At 47.8% G+C, this 17,215-nt stretch overlaps 1 protein-coding gene across 1 annotated transcript in view; it reads right to left on the bottom strand.

Annotated features, from left to right (window-relative positions):
- The window catches only part of pi4kaa (phosphatidylinositol 4-kinase, catalytic, alpha a), a 217,636-nt gene that overhangs the window by 147,787 nt on the left and 52,634 nt on the right, over nt 1-17,215 (bottom strand). Inside the window, exons 17-18 of the mRNA XM_038811028.1 lie at nt 15,779-15,947; nt 1,406-1,456 (exon numbers count right to left, since the gene is read on the bottom strand). Of these exons, the coding sequence (XP_038666956.1) occupies nt 1,406-1,456; nt 15,779-15,947 (220 nt within the window). The remainder of the gene's footprint in view (nt 1-1,405; nt 1,457-15,778; nt 15,948-17,215) is intronic.

Below are 17,215 nucleotides of genomic sequence, written 5' to 3'. Positions count from 1 at the left end.
CGGCCCTGGGTCACTGTCCGTGTGGAGTTTGCACATTCTCCCCATGTCTGCGTGGGTTTCACCCCCTCAACCCAAAGATGTGCACGATAGGTAGATTGGCCACTCTAAATTGCCCCTTAATTGGAAAAAATAATTAAGTCCTCTAAATTTAATTTAAACATTTTTTTTTAAAGGATGTAACATTTCTACCCCAGTTGACACAATCAGAAACAGATTAATGTGACAACCACAGAATTGTTGCCTGTAACATGGCTGCTACATTGGCATCCATAAATGCAACCTGAAACTCAAGTCAGGGCCCAACCCAACACCGGTTTCATGTTGGCATCAGTTTAGGCTTTAACAACGGATTTAAACTACACTTGTTTTAGCATCAGTGCAAAGCTCAATCAGCATTGCACGGACATTAAACTTGAAACAAAAATGAACCATTTGCAAGTGATGCGAATTCTGGTTCATTCAATTCTTTTTAATGTTGGAAGTCTTCCTCAATGAACAGGCTTATATCACCAGAAGCATGATTAGAAACTCTTTGATCTTCATCCTATCCTGGGGCTACTCAATGGCTGGCAAAATTGCAACAAAGAAATGGTAACTCACACTATTTGCTTGTATTGCAAAATTAGACATTTACTTTCAAAGTTAACTCTAACCCATCAACTCTGCAAATAGCTAAAAAGTCCAGGCAGAATTTACAGGATAGAGAAACATTAATGCAACTGTTCACGTCGAACGCATTTTGTTTTTTAAAAATTGGATCATCATCTGCAAAGGAAACAATTGCTGGGCTACATTAGGGTAAAGGCAGGGAAGCGGCACGAGGTGAACTGCTCCTTCAAGGGGTCAACATCGGCTGAACGGTTGCCTCCTGTGCTGTAACCATTCTCCAATTCTAAAAATGGTGAAACACACATTCTGCAGCTGCATGCAGCATCCACTGCGCTCAGTGTTCATCCTGATACAAAAGCAAACCATGTTGACTGGTGCACACTTAGCGATGCTGCTTTACTGCCGCTCCCAAGCATTTCTTGATCAGATCACACTGCGTAAATCAGTCGTGGTGCTGAGACTGTGCTCCAGCAAGACATCTCAAACCCAAAGCCTGAAGGCAATTTCCTATTTCAACAGCACTTCTGTGATAACTATGATACTGCTTTCCTGTACAAATTTGCGTCGGTCTTTGTTTTTCAATTACTCAAGTCCAATACCATGGGGAATTTTTGTTCTGGACATGGTTATTTAATGTACTCTAAATTATGTAGTAATTAAAAATGAATATACCTTTCGTATATAGAGTCCAAACCTTGCCCCTATTCATTGGTACGCTGTTTCTATCAAGTCTATGCCTCCTACAAAACAATACTGCGCGGTTTTCGATGAGGACATGAAAAGGAAGGGTACTCACCACTGCAATGACAGGAATAAGAACCCCCAAATTACCCGCACTACTTGAAGCCTGAAACAAAGGAATAAATGTATTACTGTCAGTACATGTTCCGATAAATATACTGCCTCGAGCTTGTTGAGGCTCCATTAAAGTTTCAGGAAAACATCAAAAATTAGCCTCTGGTAACAGTTAACTTGGAAAATCTCCATGCATTTTGAATATGGGACAGAAGTCTCACCAAGTTTGCATATGTACCAAAGAAAATAATACTCTCCAATTGTAATTAATTTAGCCAACCTGGAAAATATACAGTGGTTTGCGGCTTTAACAAGTGGCAGACTTGGCCACAAATTTATTTATAGCGTCGGTTGATCATAAACATTAACTTAGGGTGGCACGGCGGCCCAGTGGTTAGCACTGCTGCCTCACGGCGCCGAGGACCCGGGTTCGATTCTGGCCCCGGGTCACTGTTCGTGTGGAGTTTGCACATTCTCCCCGTGTCTGCGTGCGTCTCGCCCCCACAACCCAAAGATGTGCAGGGTAGGTACGGTTGGCCACGCTAAATTGCCCCTTAATTGGAAAAGGAAATTGGGTACTCTAAGTTTTTTTTAAAAAATAAACATTAGCTTTGCAGAGATATAGGGCAAGATTCTCTGGCCTCCCCACAGCGTGTTTTTCAGCGGCAGGAAGTGGCCCGCCATTGGCGTGATCTTCTGGTCCCACTGCTGTCAATGGGATTTCCCATTGAATCCATCCCACGCCTCCGGGAATCCCACCGTGGGCATGCATCACTGGTGGGACCGGGAGATCCCGCTGGCGTGATCAGCCAGAAGATCGAGCCCGATATCTAATGGAGCTTTATTTAAGACTATATGGCAGCGACGTAAATGCGGTAAACAACTGCACTAGTAGCATTGTTTTAGAGGTCGTGGGCACTCAGACCGTGTAGAGCAGGGGTGGGCAAACTTTTCCGTGCAAGGGCCACATTCAGAAATTCACAATTCACAAAGGGCCGCATAGTATATTAAGTAAAATAATTACTTCACCCGGTTATGATTCTGGGCGCCTCATATAGAACATAGAACAGTACAGCACAGAACAGGCCCTTCGGCCCTCGACGTTGTGCCGAGCAATGATCATCCTACTCAAGTCAACGTATCCACCCTATACTAGTAAGTAACCCAACAGCCCCCCCATTAACCTTAAAAAAAATTTAAAAAAAAAAAAAAAAAAATTTAAAAAAAAAATTTTTTTTTTTTTTTTTTAATGACTTGGAGGGCCGCAGAAATTCCTTTGGCGGGCCGCATGCGGCCCGCGGGCCGTAGTTTGCCCACCCCTGGTGTAGAGAAAAGGGTTAAAGTTGGGTCATCTGCAGTTATAGCATTACGTTAAACTTTGAAAACAACTCAACGATGGCTTTCACAGCATGCCCTTAGCCTAGCCAGAACATCTGCCACTTAATCCTCCACATTATTCCATCCCATGAAAGGCCACTCTAAAGTCAGTTCGAATGCTCGAGATACTGAGCTGTGCAGTTCCATAAAGCAATGTCATAACATCCCCAAATCTCATGGGTTTCAGGATGCCTACAGGTGGAATCACAATTCAATCGCAATATTTTTAATCATTACGCTATACAAGGTGGATGACTGCACCTTAATAAATTGCTTCATACTGCAGCTCATTATGTCAATTGTATTTGGACTACTTTTGCATTGCACTGACAATATTGATTGTTGTAAGGAAAACACTTGTTTTGTGAGCTGATTAACGGATGCAAGTGTAAGTAACCGAGGTAATTTTGTGGAGCGAGAGGAAAGTGTGGAGCAGACAGATGATTGAAAACATGAATTTGTGTGAAAGAAAACAGAGCCCTTAAATTGGTAAACTGGTGCTCTTCTAATGAACATTTATGAGAATAGCTAGTCAGCCAGTAGGAATGGTTTCTCATAATGACTAAGACCAGGAATTTCCATTTTTTGTTTGTCGTTTTAAATTTAGAGTACCCAATTCATTTTTTGTCCAAATAAGGGGCAATTTAGAGTGGCCAATCCACCTATCCTGCACATCTTTGGGTTGTGGAGGCAAAACCCACGTAAACATGGGGAGAATGTGCAAACTCCACACAGTTAGTGACCCAGGGCCAGGATCGAACCCGGGACCTCGGCACCATGAGGCAAGGTTGGGGTTTTCCCGCCCTGTTGCGGCGGACGTGTCGCGGGAGATTCGGTGGCCCAGCCCAAAATCCATCGACTTTCACCGGACAATCCCAGCGGTGGGCAGGGCCGGAAAATCCCGGCCTAAATCTCAGTAACTCAAAAGCAAAGAAAAGTACAGCACAGGAACAGGCCCTTCGGCCCTCCAAGCCTGCAGCAACCATGCTGCCCGACTAAACTAAAATCTTCTACACTTCCGGGGTCCGTATCCCTCTATTCCCATCCTATTCATGTATTTGTCAAGATGCCCCTTAAATGTCACTATCGTCCCTGCTTCCACCACCTCCTCCGGCAGCGAGTTCCAGGCATCCACTACCATCTGTGTAAAAACACTTGCCTCGTACATCTCCTCTAAACCTTGCCCCTCGCACTTTAAACCTATGCCTCCTAGTAATTGACCCCTACACCCTGGGAAAAAGTTTCTGACTATCCATTCTGTCAATGCTCCTCATACTTTTGTAGACCTCTATCAGGTCACCCCTCAACCTCCGTCATTCCAGTGAGAACAAACCGAGTTTATTCAACCTCTCCTCATAGCTAATGCCCTCCATACCAGGCAACATCCTGGTAAATCTCTTCTGCATCCATGCAAGGAGGCTTTTGTGGAAGTACAAGAACTGTAGCAGAGGATTGGAGTAACATGGAGAGGTCCTGTTATTGAGGTGTCTGCCTTGCCTCGGAGTTAGCAGGTTGAGAGCTCAGGCTCCATGCTGCAGACTTGGTCACGTAATCCAGGCTGACACATCAGTGCATGTACAGGTGGGTGCACTACCTTTCATCCTGGCCCACTCAAGTGACAGCATTCAAAGGCAAGTTGGAGTGTTCTCCCAGTGCTCGGACCAACATTGCTATATTAGTAAAAACAGATTATTTGTTCATGTATCAAACCGCTGTTTGTGGGAATCAGCGTTGGCTGCTGCATTTCCCTAGGTTGTGAGGAGTAGCTATTTCCAAAAAGTACTTGATGGAGCTAGAAAATAAATGGCAGAACCATCAGGAGCATAGAGACACAGAGATCTGGGTGTGCAGGTCCACAGATCCTTAAAAGTGGCAGCACAGGTGGAAATGGTGGTAAAGAAAGAATATGGCATGCTTGCCTTCATAGGGCGGGGCATCGAGTATAAAAGCTCAAAAATGATGTTAGTTGTATCGAACATTGGTTAGGCCACATTTGGAATACTGTGTCCAATTCTGGTCACCGCACTGCCAGAAGGACATGGAGACTTTGGAGAGAGTACAGAAAAGGTTTACCAGGATGTTGACTGATATGGAGGGTATTAGCCATGAGGAGAGATTGATCAAACTGTCATTGTTCTCCCCAGAGAGACGGAGGCTGATGACCTGATAGAAGTTTATAAAATTATTAGGGGTACAGATAGGGTGAACAGTTGGAGGCTTTTTCCCAGGGCGGAAATGACAATTACAAGGGGGCACAAGATCAAGGTGAAGGGGGAAATGGTTCAGTGGAGATGTGCGGGGGAAGGTTTTTTTTTTACACAGAGGATGGTGCACTGGCCTGGAATGCACTGCCAAGTGAGGTGGTTGAGGCAGATACATTAGCGACCTTTAAGACTTATCTGGATAGGCATATGAACAGACGGGGTATAGAAGGATACAGGTGGTTGGTCTGGATAGGGCACGTGATCGGCGCAGGCTTGGGAGGGCTGAAAGACCTGTTCCTGTGCTATATTATTGTTTGTTCTCTTTGTTGTGAAGGTCTCTGGGATGGCCCGGGATTGTGAAAGGACAATGTTATTCCTGTACTTTGCTTATGGCCTTAGGGCTAATATGATAGAAGATTATAGCTTTCAGGTCTCCGACTTCAGGGGCTTTGAGTCGCTCCAAGCTAATAGTATCCGTCTCCGGGCTATCAGGGAAGCAAAGGCCAGAACGTCTGCCTCTTTCTCCTCCTGGATTCTTGGATCTTCCGACACTCCGGAAATTGCCACCTCTGGACTCGGCGCCACCCTTGTTTTCAATACTTTGGACATGACATCCCCAAACCCCTGCCAAAATCCCCTATGTTTCAGCCATGCCCAGAACATATGGACATGGTTCGCTGGTCCTCCCGCACACCTTTCTTCCACCCCAAAGAACCTGCTCTTCCGGGCCACTGTCACGTGAGCCCGGTGAACGACCTTGAACTGTATCAGGCTGAGCCTGGCACATGTTGTGGACGCGTCGACCCTACTCAACGCATCCGCCCAGAGACCATCCTCTATCTCTCCTCCCAGCTCCTCCGCCCACTTGCGCTTCAGCTCCTCGGTCTGCGTCTCCTCTGACCCCTTGTAAGCTCCTTATAAATGTCCGAAACCCTCCCTTCTCCCACCCACACTCCGGAAACTACCCTATCCTGTATCACCCTTGGTGGTAGGAACAGGAAGGTTGAGACCTGCCTGCATAGGAAGTCTCGCGCCTGAGGTACCTAAATTAATTCCCTCCCATCAGTTCAAATTTCACCTCCAGTTCCCTCAAGCTGGAAAAACTCCCTTCTATAAACATATCACCCATCCTCTCGATCCCTGCTCCCCTCTACAAACATATCGCCCATCCTCTCGATCCCTGCTCCCCTCTACAAACATATCGCCCATCCTCTCGATCCCTGCTCCCCTCTACAAACATATCGCCCATCCTCTCGATCCCTGCTCCTCTCTACAAACATATCGCCCATCCTCTCGATCCCTGCTCCCCTCTACAAATATATCACCCATCCTCTCGATCCCTGCTCCTCTCTACAAACATATCACCCATCCTCTCGATCCCTGCTCCCCTCTACAAACATATCACCCATCCTCTCGATCCCTGCTCTCTGCCACCTCTGGAACCCTCCATCTAACCTCCCCGTGGCTAACGGGTGATTATTGCAAATTGGAGACCAGACCGATGCTCCCTCTGTTCCCACATGTCTCCTCCATTGCCCCAGACTCTCAGGGCTGCAACCACCATGGGGCTGGTGAAGTACCGTGCCGGCGGGAATGGCAGAGGCGCCGTTACCAACGCCCCCAAACTAGTGCCCTTACAAGATGCCGCCTCTACTCGCTCCCACACCAACCCCACCATCCACTTCCTAATAATGGCTATATTTGCTGCCCAGAAATAATTACTAAAGTTTGGGAGTGCCAGCCCACCCTCCTGACATCCCCTCAACATGCCCTTTTTTAACTCGCAGGGTCTTCCCCATCCATCCAAAGCCCGAGATCACCTTGTTGATCCGTTTAAAAACGGACCGAGGAATAAAGATGGGGAGACACTGAAAGACAAACAGGAATCTCGGGAGAACCGCCATTTTCACTGTCTGTACCGTCCCAGCCAACGATAGTGGGAGCACGTCCCACCTCCGAAAATCCTCCTTCATTTGGTCTACTAGTCGGGCCAGATGAAGCTTGTGCAGCCGTTCCCATTCCCACGCCACCTGGATGCCTAGGTACCGAAAGCTTCCCTCGACTACTCTATACGGCAGCTCCCCCAATTGCTGCTCCTGCCCCCTTGCCTGGATCGCGAACATCTCGCTTTCCCCATGTTCAATTTATAACCCGAAAACCGGCCAAAATCCCGCAGAATCGCCATAATTTCTTCCATCCCTTCAAATGTGTCTGAAACATACAAGAGCAGATCGCCCGCGTATAGCGAGACTCTGTGTTCCAGCCCCCACAGGACCAGTCCCTTCCAGCACTTTGAGGCTCTTAACGCAATTGCCAGCAGTTCTATGGCCAGTGCTAACAACAATGGGGAGAGGGGGCACCCTGCCTAGTCCCCGGTGCAGACTAAAATAGTCCGATGTCAGCCTGTTCATTCGAACACTTGCCAGAGGCACCTGATATAGCAGCCTGACCCAGTCAATGAAGCCCCCCCCCCCCCCAAATTCAAACCGCCCCAGTACCTCCCACAGATAATCCCATTCCACCCAGTGAAATGCCTTCTCTGCGTCCATTGCGACCACTACCTCTACGTCCCTACCCTCTGGGGGCATCATGATAACATTCAACAGCCTTCTTACGTTGGCCGCCAACTGCCTCCCCTTAAGAATGATGTGGAGATGCCGGCGTTGGACTGGGGTGAGCACAGTAAGAAGTCTTACAACACCAGGTTAAAGTCCAACAGGTTTGTTTCAAACACGAGCTTTCGGAGCACGGCTCCTTCTTCAGGTTCACCTGAAGAAGGAGCCGTGCTCCGAAAGCTCGTGTTTGAAACAAACCTGTTGGACTTTAACCTGGTGTTGTAAGACTTCTTACTGTGCTCCCCTTAAGAAGTCCTGTCTGGTCCTCCCCAATCATGTCCGGGACGCAGTCTTCAATCCTTGAGGACAAGATCTTAGCCAACAATTTGGCGTCTACATTTAGGAGGGAAATCGGTCTGTAGGACCCGCATTGGGCAGCACGGTAGCACAAGTGATTAGCACTATGGCTTCACAGAGCCAGGGTCCCAGGTTTGATTCCCGGCTGAGTCACTGTCTGTGCGGAGTCTGCACATTCTCCCAGTGTCTGCATGGGTTTCCTCCGGGTGCTCCAGTTCCCTCCCACAGTCCAATGACGTGCAGGTTAGGTGGATTGGCCATGATAAATTGCCCTTAGTGACCAAAAAAGGTTAGGATGGGTTATTGCGTTACAGGGATAGGGTGGAAGTGAGGGCTTAAGTGGGTTGGTGCAGGCTCGATGGGCCGAATGGCCTCCTTCTGCGCTGTATGTCCTACATTCTATAACTCAGAGTCCTTATCGCGCTTCAGAATCAATGAGATAGTGGCCTGTGGCATCATCGGGGGCAGCCCCCCTCGCTCCCTTGCCTCATTAAATGGCATCAACGGTGATCCCAGCATCCCTTTTTGTAAAACTCCACGGGGTATCCATCCGGTCCTGGGGCTTTACCAGACTGCATGGCCTTCAGCCCATCAACCGTCGGTAACTTCAGCCCCCCCTAAGAATTGCCTCATCCCCTCCGGCCCAGCTGGGGGTTCCGACTCATACAGCCTGCTGCAGAATTCCTCGAACACCTTATTGACCCCAGCTGAATCTCCAACCAGGTTCCCATCTCTGTCCCTTACTTTCCCAATCTCCCTGGCCACCCCCCGCTTTCTAAGCTGCTGCGCAAGCATTCTACTGGCCTTCTCCCCATATTCAGAGATCACCCCCCCCCCCCCCCCCTCGCCTTCCTCAGCTGCTCTACCGCCTTCCCTGTAGTTAACAAGCCAAACTCCACCTGTAGCCTCCGTCGTTCCCTAAGAAGCCCAGCCTCTGGGGTCTCCGTATATCTCCTGTCGACCTGTAGTATTTCCTTTATCAGTCGTTCCGTCTCTGCTCTGTCTGGCTTCTCCCTATGGGCCCTTATCGAGATCAGCTCCCCTCTAACCACTACCTTCAGCGCCTCCCAGACCACCGCAGCCGAAACTCCCCCCGTGTCGTTGACTTCCAGATAGTTCTGGATACATTTTGTCAGCCGCCCACACACCTCAATGGCTAAAAGTCCCACGTCCAGCCTCCAGTGCGGGCGCTGGCTACTCTCCTTGCTAACCTGTAGGTCAACCCATGCGGGACATGATCAGAGATCGCGATCGCGGAGTACTCAAGTGTTCACTACCCCCATCAGTAAAGCCCTGTTCAGGATAAAAAAAGTCAACCCGGGAGTACACTTTATGCACGTGCGAGAGAAAGACTCCTTCACTCTCGGCCGCCCAAATCTCAATGGATCCACCCACTCCCTCTGCTCCATAAACCCCTTTAGCTCCTTTCCCATTGCTGGCCCCCTGCCTGTCCTTGAGCTAGATCGGTCGAGCCCTGGGTTAATGACGGTGTTGAAGATCCCCCCCAGAACCAACTTATGCGAATCCAGGTCTAGGATCTTCCCCAACATCCACCTTATGAACTCCACATCATCCCAATTCGCCACATACACGTTCACGAGTACCACCGGCAGCCCCTCCAGCTTTCCACTGACCATTACGTACCGACCCCCCACATCCGCATCTATTCTTCCCGCTGCGAATGACACTCGCTTATTAAATCAGGATCAAAGCCCCTCGAGTCCGGCCCCGAGTGGAAAACCTGTCCAACCCATCCCATCCTTAATCTAATCTGGTCAGTTGCTCTAAGGTGCATCTCCTGCAACATTTTCAACGTCCGCCTACAGTCACCTCAAACGCACGAATAACTGAAGAGAAGAGAAAAAAAAACATATGAGCACTGCAGCAAAGTTCAGTCCAAACACCTCAGTCCGCGAACAGCCCTTTACTTCTCGCAAAGTCCATCGCTTCCTCGGGCAACTCGAAGTAGAAGTGTTGCTCTTCGTGCATAACCCAAAGACGGGCTGGGTACATTAGTCCAAACTTTACATTCTTCTTAAAAAGGGTCCATTTTATCTGGTTGAACCCTGCTCTTCCCCTGGCCATGTCCGCGCTCAGATCCGGATATATACGCAGGACGCAGTTCACCCATTTGCAGCTCCGCGGCTGCCTGGCCCACCATAGAATGAACTACTTGTCAAGGTATCTGTGGAATCTCACCACCATTGCTCTCGGGGGATGGGGAGGGGTCACCTACACGCGGCTTCCTCGCTAGCGCTCTGTGCACCCTGTCCACCTCCGACCCGTCCCCCAGTAGCGTCTCAAACATAGTCGCTATGTATGCCCCTGCGTCCGTTCCTTCGGATCCCTCCGGGAGACCCTCGATTCTCAGGTTCTGCCGGCGGGACCTGTTCTCTAGATCCTCCACCTTCTCCTGGAGCCTTTTCTGTTGGTCTCCAACTCCACTGCAGCTTGGTGCTCCTCCTGCTCAGTCAGTGCCTTCTCCACTTTCTGGATCGCCCAATCTTGAGCATCCAGTCTCAGTTCCAGTCACGCAATTGACTCCTTAATCGGGTCCAAGCAATCCTGTTTCTGCTTGGCGAAGCCCTCCTGTTTAAACTGCATCAACTGCTCCGTCGATCGCTGGGCCGTCTAGCCAGAACTCCGGTCCTCTGCCATGCTTTCTCCCGTTGCAGCCTCAGTCCAAGCCTTCTCCGTTCGCCTATTTCTTCCTTTGTGAACACTTCTGGTCCGCTCCTCCATGCACTGATGTAGGATTCCTCGTCACAGTTGTATCCAACATCAAGTTCCCACTTCAGATCCGATAAAAAATAAATAAATCGGGGGAAAGGGTCCAAAGTTCCGACCCGAGCGGGAGCCACCAAATGTGCAACCTTCATAGCTGCCACCAGCTTATTTCACTCTCTTAATTACCCTAAAGGAGGTGATGGTGAGCTGTCTTCTTGAACGGCTGCAGTCCACGTGGTGTAGCTACACCCACAGTGCTGTTAGGGAGAGAATTCCAGGGTTTTGCCACAGTGACAAAACGATAGATTTCCAAGCCAGGATGCTGTGTGATCTGAAGGGGAACTTGTATGTGGTGGGGTTCCTACCAGTGTCCTTCTCGGTGGACCAGGTTACTGGTTTGGAACACGCTGTTCAAGCAGCGTTGGTGAATTGTAGCAGTGCATCTTGTAGATGGTACAAACTGCTAACACTGAGCATTAATAGTTGACACAGTAAATGTTTTAGGGTGTTCTCAGGACAGATTTACGTAGGTAAATGCCAAAAATGGACAAATGGGGTAATGCCTGGATTCCTTTGGATAGTAAATCGGTGCAAATGATGAAAAAAAAAACAATATTTAAGGATTAATTTGCATGCACTGAGGAAAGACAAAGTCACGCAAGCCAGATGTTTGGAGAGCAACAGTTAGTCCATCATGCATTGCTGTGGTTCTCTGATTGGAAGAGTTACCAATCAGTTTAGGCTGCGGTTGTCGAAACTTTAGTTCTTCAAGCTAACTGCAAGCAAATGTTCATAACCAGCTAATTTACTTGGCACTTGAGACAGAAGAAAGAGCTTTATTTTCTGGACTTGCATTTCAAAAACAAGGCAGCTCTACCTGGGGCAAAACAAGTAAAAGGAAATCATGCCAAGCCCATCGATTCCCTGTTTGGATTCATTTTAGTGAGATGTGGAAGGTGAATGATACCCTTCATTAAAAATACATGCAAGGGGCGGCATGCGGCACAATGATTAGCACTGCTGCCTACGGCGCTGAGGACCCGGGTTCGAATCCCGGCCCTGGGTCACTGTCCGTGTGGAGTTTGCACATTCTCCCCTTGTCTGCGTGGGTTTCACCCCCACAACCCAAAGATGCGCAGGTTAGGTGGATTGGCCACGCTAAACTGCCCCTTAATTGGAAAAAAAAATAATTGGGTACTCTAAATTTAAAAAAAAATACATGCAGACGCCTACCCACTTTGGTCCTTAGAATTTCCAAAGTTTAAATGCAACACTTCAAAAAAGGGAGGTAAAAGGTTTTCCAAATACCCTGAAGTGTCAAAGCCCAAAATATTACCCTGTAATCTTCACCATTTTAGATACGGACAGTCCAACCACGACTCCCCAGCATTTCATTTCATTTCAGATTTTGCACACTAATTGTTCTGAGAACTCAGCTTTCAAATTCTTTTGGGTAAAAAGAATAAAGGAATTCTGGTGAAATTGAGCAGAAATGGGTGGAAACTAAAATAAAACAACTCACTACAGGTGAACTTTGTGCTTTGATGCTAATTATTAACCTGCATGTTTAAACTTTGAACAAATGCAGTTATTTAATTCACTGTTTAAAGAGAAGCCTGCTAATATTTACTTTGATTGTGACATAAACAACGTAACTTGCCGTCGACTTAATATGACCAACAAGGGCTGTGTGGCATTCCAATTTATGTTAATATAGTGATATGGGCAGCCAGGATTACCACTGTATAACAGGACACATTCATAATATTCGGTTCACCGCTGTGGGATTGGGTGGAGGGGTACTTCAGATGGTTCTGCTAGTTTTATCCTCTAACTTCGTAAACACCCAGACCAAGCCTCGCACAGGCACAAGACAACGCAACACCTCTGACCCACCCACCAAGGGATCCCCCACACTCCCCCCAAACCAGGCAACACTGCACCCCTCCGCCCCCACCTCCCTGACCTGTCTCGATCCACCCACATGTCCAGACCTTCTCCATGTTCTCCCCCCCCCTCCCCCAACCCACCCACCACCCCCCATTGCAGCATAAAGTTGTACAAAGGAGAGTGGGTACAGTTCTCATGGGACTGATGTCGCAATCTGTAGTGTTGTATTGGCAAAGTTAGCTTACGTCTCCATGTCTTCCCAGCCATCAATGATTATTAATTCCAACTATTTCAAGAAAGAACTCGAGGCATTTCACAAGGTTTTTATTAAAGCCCACACTCTGCTGAGCATCATTACGTCACATCACAGGATTGGGGGTATATAGGCATCGATGACTACAAGAGGCATCATAAAGTTTTCAATATAATAGTAATTGTTAGGGTTACTCCAAAAGCCAATCCAAGAGACCATTTTGGTCCTGCCTTTAAAAGTAAAGGTCAAGCTCTCAACTGACTTTCAAAATGGGTTCTGACACAGGTAGCTGTTTTACCACAAAAACAGCTACTTTTATGTGCATGGCAACTTTAATTATAATGACAAGTGCCAAGAAGCTTCACAGGAGCATTAGAAAACAAAACGAGACAGAGAGTCAAAGCAGTTATTCCATCACATGACCCAAAGTTTTATGATTCAACGGTGGTTGGGAGGGTGAGCTGTGAGGAGGATGCAAAGATGCTCGAGTGAGTGGGCAGCATGGCAGATTCAGTCTAATGGGGATAAATGTGAGGTTATCCACTTTGGCAGCAAAAACAGGAAGGCAGATTAACTGAACGTCTATAGATCGAGAGAGGGGAATGTGGACCTGGGTGCCCTTGTGCACCAGTCACGGAAAGTAAGCGTGCAGGTACAGCAGCCTGGTGAATGGTATGTTGGCCTTCACAGCGAGAGGATTGGAGTACAGGAGCAGGGATGTCTTGCTGCAGTTATACAGGACCTTGGTGAGACCTTATCTGAGGAAGAATGTTTCTTGCTCTGGAGGGTGTGCAGCAAAGGTTTACCAGACTGCTTCTTCGGACAGCGGGACTGACGTTGTGAGGAGAGACTGAGTTATATATATTGAGTTATTGATAGGATTATATATGCTGGAGTTAAAAGAATGAGGGGGGGGGGGGGTGGATCTCATGGAATTCTATGAAATTCAAACAGGAATAGACAGGTTGATGCTAGACGGATATTCCAGGTGGCGAGGTAGCCCAGACCCAGGGGTCATACTCTGAGGATACAGGGTAAGCTGAGATTAGGAGAATTTTCTTCACCCAGAGCGGTGAGCCTGCAGAATTCTCTACCACAGAAAGCAGTTGAGGCCAAAAGATTGTAGGGGGGAGATTCTCTCCCTGCGTTGTGCCCAGCCCACCTCCCATTATTTCCCTAGAATAGCGGGCAATCCCTAAACGGGGTTTGCGCCGGACGCTGAATGGAGCACGATGCTCCCGGCCCGTAGCACCGGAGGCACTCTGGTTCAGGCTTTCACAAACTCATTTACATATGCATTTCCGGCTTCTAGCTGGAGCGTCCTGGCTCACGGGAATCTACGCCCGCTGGTGCAGCAGGAGGCTGGCGGGAATCACTACAGTGTCAGGTCAATGTCACTTTAAGAAACGTTTGTCTTCGTAAGTGGCTGCAGTGATGTCATTGTGTGGGTGGAGCTGAGCTCTGCTCTGCTTTTTACTTCCGCTTTGAGCAGGGAGCTGCTTTTGGCTCGGTGTTTAGTTTTGCTTTCGGTTGGAGAGCTGCATTCAAACCAAGCAGACGTGTATTGATCTCTCTCTCTGCAGTCTAAAGAATGTCTCCAGATCACTTGACGATTCCAAAGTAATACCTGTTTCTGTAAGGAATGCAACCTACTGTTTTTGTTAAAAAGGTTTATTTGGCTTATGGATGGTGTTTGGAAAGTTATTAAGGGTTATCTATAGAGTACTGTATCTTTTGGAGAGTTATCAGGGTTGATAGTTGATAAACTGTTTACTGCGTATTTATAAAATGTTAACTGGATTCATAGAATAAACATTGTTTTTGTTTTAAAATACTTTTAGCTCTCTGTGGCATCACACGTGTAAAGTGCTCCCCATAACCAAAATCTATTAAAAGTTGTGGGTTAGGTGAACTCCATGATATACTTTGGGGTCCTCTAAACTCTGGCCCATAATAACAGATCACCATTAATGGAGATAAGATGTGATGACCATGCTGGGGGGCTTGGAGGCCACTGGTGCCCCTAGGTGGTCCCTGAAGTGCCTGAAAGGAGGGGGGGGCGAATCCTTAAAAGGGGAGGATGAGGGAAGAATCCTTAAGTAGGGGGGCCTGAAGCCTGTGTGGGGAGGGGGCTCTCTGCTGGTGAGGAGGGGCTCCAGGGATGTCTGGAGATCAGAGCACCCTTTAAAAAGGGCACCCCCATCTCAAAGGAGCTAGCCTCACCAGCATCTTTAGGTCCTGCGCCTCTCTATCCTGGCAGGAATCTCCCCAAGCTCCAAACAAATGACTACGAGTGGGAGAATTGCGATGGGAAGGCCATCACTCCGGAACTGCCAGCAGGATTCTCACCTTTTTTTCCCGCCCAAAATGTCACTTTGTCAGCTTTTGGGAGAATTCCGCCCTGTATGTTTTGAAGGAGTTAGATGTAGCTCTTGGGGCTAAAGGGATCAAAAGACATGGGGAGGGAAGCGGGAACAGGTTACTGAGTTGGATGACCAGCCATGATCATAATGAGTGGCGAAGCGGGCTTGAATGGCTTACTCTTATGTTCTATGTCTGTGCTTCCATGTTGGTCAAGAGTTAGGTTCAAGGAGTGTCTTAAAGGAGGAAAGAGAGGTAGAGAGTCAGGGGTGGTCTGAGTGATATTGGCCAGAGGCCTTTGCAACTGAATGCATAGCCACCAATGGTGGAACAATTAAAACTGGGAATGTTCAAGAGGCCAGAATTAGGGGAGCGCAGATATCTCAGAGGGCTGTGAGGCTGGAGGAGGTTACAGAGATAGGGAGGGATGAGGCCATGGAGGGATTTGAAACAAGGAAGAGGATTTTTCAAAATCAAGATGTTACCCGACCAGCCGCCAAAGCAGGCCAGTGAGCACAGAGGTGATGGACGAACGAGACTTGGTTCGAGTTCAGAAACAGGCAGCAGACCCTTAAAAGCTCATGTGTGGATATTTTCCATGACTAACCTAAATGGAGCCTCACCCGAGAATGATTCAGCCTCTTCCTTACCTTTAAAGCAGGACCTTTCTCGCTCGCTCTTTCACTGGCTCGTTTCCCTTCCAAACCCAGCTGTACAAAAAGCTCCAGCAAATTGACGAGAAGTTCATCCACCAGCTGCTCCCCCTGCAGGTTAGCTGCTATATTAGCAAGGGCATTGATAACTGCCAAGGAACAATGCCTGAAACGGAGAACCGGGATGGGTTTACATAAAAACATCACGTCCATTAGCCCAATAAATTAATCCATTTTCTAAAGTGCTTTTTAAAAATAATTTGCTTCTCATAGCAAGTTATACATTGACGTCTGGAGAGATGGAGGCTAAACAACCCTGCTCCGTGCTGAAATCACTACAATCCTGTTTGACAGTCAGGTGCAATACAGAAATGTATCGTTCGGAAACCTTCATCCGGAATTTTTTTGAGCAAATTCCAAACATTCCCTCGAGATCACTGTGATCATTTTAGTACAGTACTTCACGGTCGGAAACATGAAATACGGTATTTGGATAAGTAAAATTCTTTATTACTGCTTTATATGTTTTATCACCGTTTTAGGTTTCAGGTAAATGTTAATATCTATGCTGTGTTCCAGTTCACACACTGCTGCTTTGGTCTTCTAAACTCATTCTATAATCCAGACAGTAAGAACAGCAATGTTGTGGGAGCTCAATGCTCTCTTGGCTCCTTCATCATCGCTGGGTTAATATCTTAAAATTCTCTAGTAAGACATCGTTAATGTAGCATTAGCATCACAAAGGCTACAGCAGTTCAAGGAAAAGGTCCACCGCCACCTTCACCGGGCAACCAGGGCAGGTGATAAATGTGGCCTTGCCAGGGTCATCCACATCCCGAGATCGATAGAAGCCCGACAGGGAAGAAGGGGGCCATTCGGCCCATCGAGTCTACACAGACCCTCCAAAAAAGCACCCCACCGTATCCCCGTAACCCCACCTCACCTGCACATTGTAGGACACTAAGGGGCAATTTAACATGGCCAATCACCTAACCTGCACATCTTGGGACTGTGGGAGGAAATCGCATCACCAGGAGGAAACCCACGCGGACACGGGGAGAGCGTGTAAGCTCCATCCAAGGCTGGACTGAACCCAGGTCCTTGGTGCTGTGAGGCAGCAGTGCTAACCACCATCCCACCATGCACAGCAGAATTGTTTTTACGCTGTCAGCTTTGATGATCTGAAATACGCCATCTGAAAGGACAGTGGAGGCAGATTCAATATTAATTTGAAAAAAAGGAATTGGATAAATATTTTGATGGGGGAACGCTGAAGGGCAATGGGGAAGAAGCTGAAGAGGACGAGTTGGATAGCTCTCTCAGAGCCAGCTTATATGTGGCGGATCAAATAGCCTCTTCTGTATTCTATGACTTTAAAGAGAGGAGAAATCAATGGCCAAACAACAGGCTAAAGTGGCTAAAAATGGAGAGTCT

The sequence above is a fragment of the Scyliorhinus canicula genome, chromosome 1 (genome assembly GCF_902713615.1).
Source record: "Scyliorhinus canicula chromosome 1, sScyCan1.1, whole genome shotgun sequence".
Lineage (NCBI taxonomy): Eukaryota > Metazoa > Chordata > Chondrichthyes > Carcharhiniformes > Scyliorhinidae > Scyliorhinus > Scyliorhinus canicula.
Note: the sequence above shows the minus strand (reverse complement) of the source record. Positions and strands in the feature narration are given on the sequence as shown.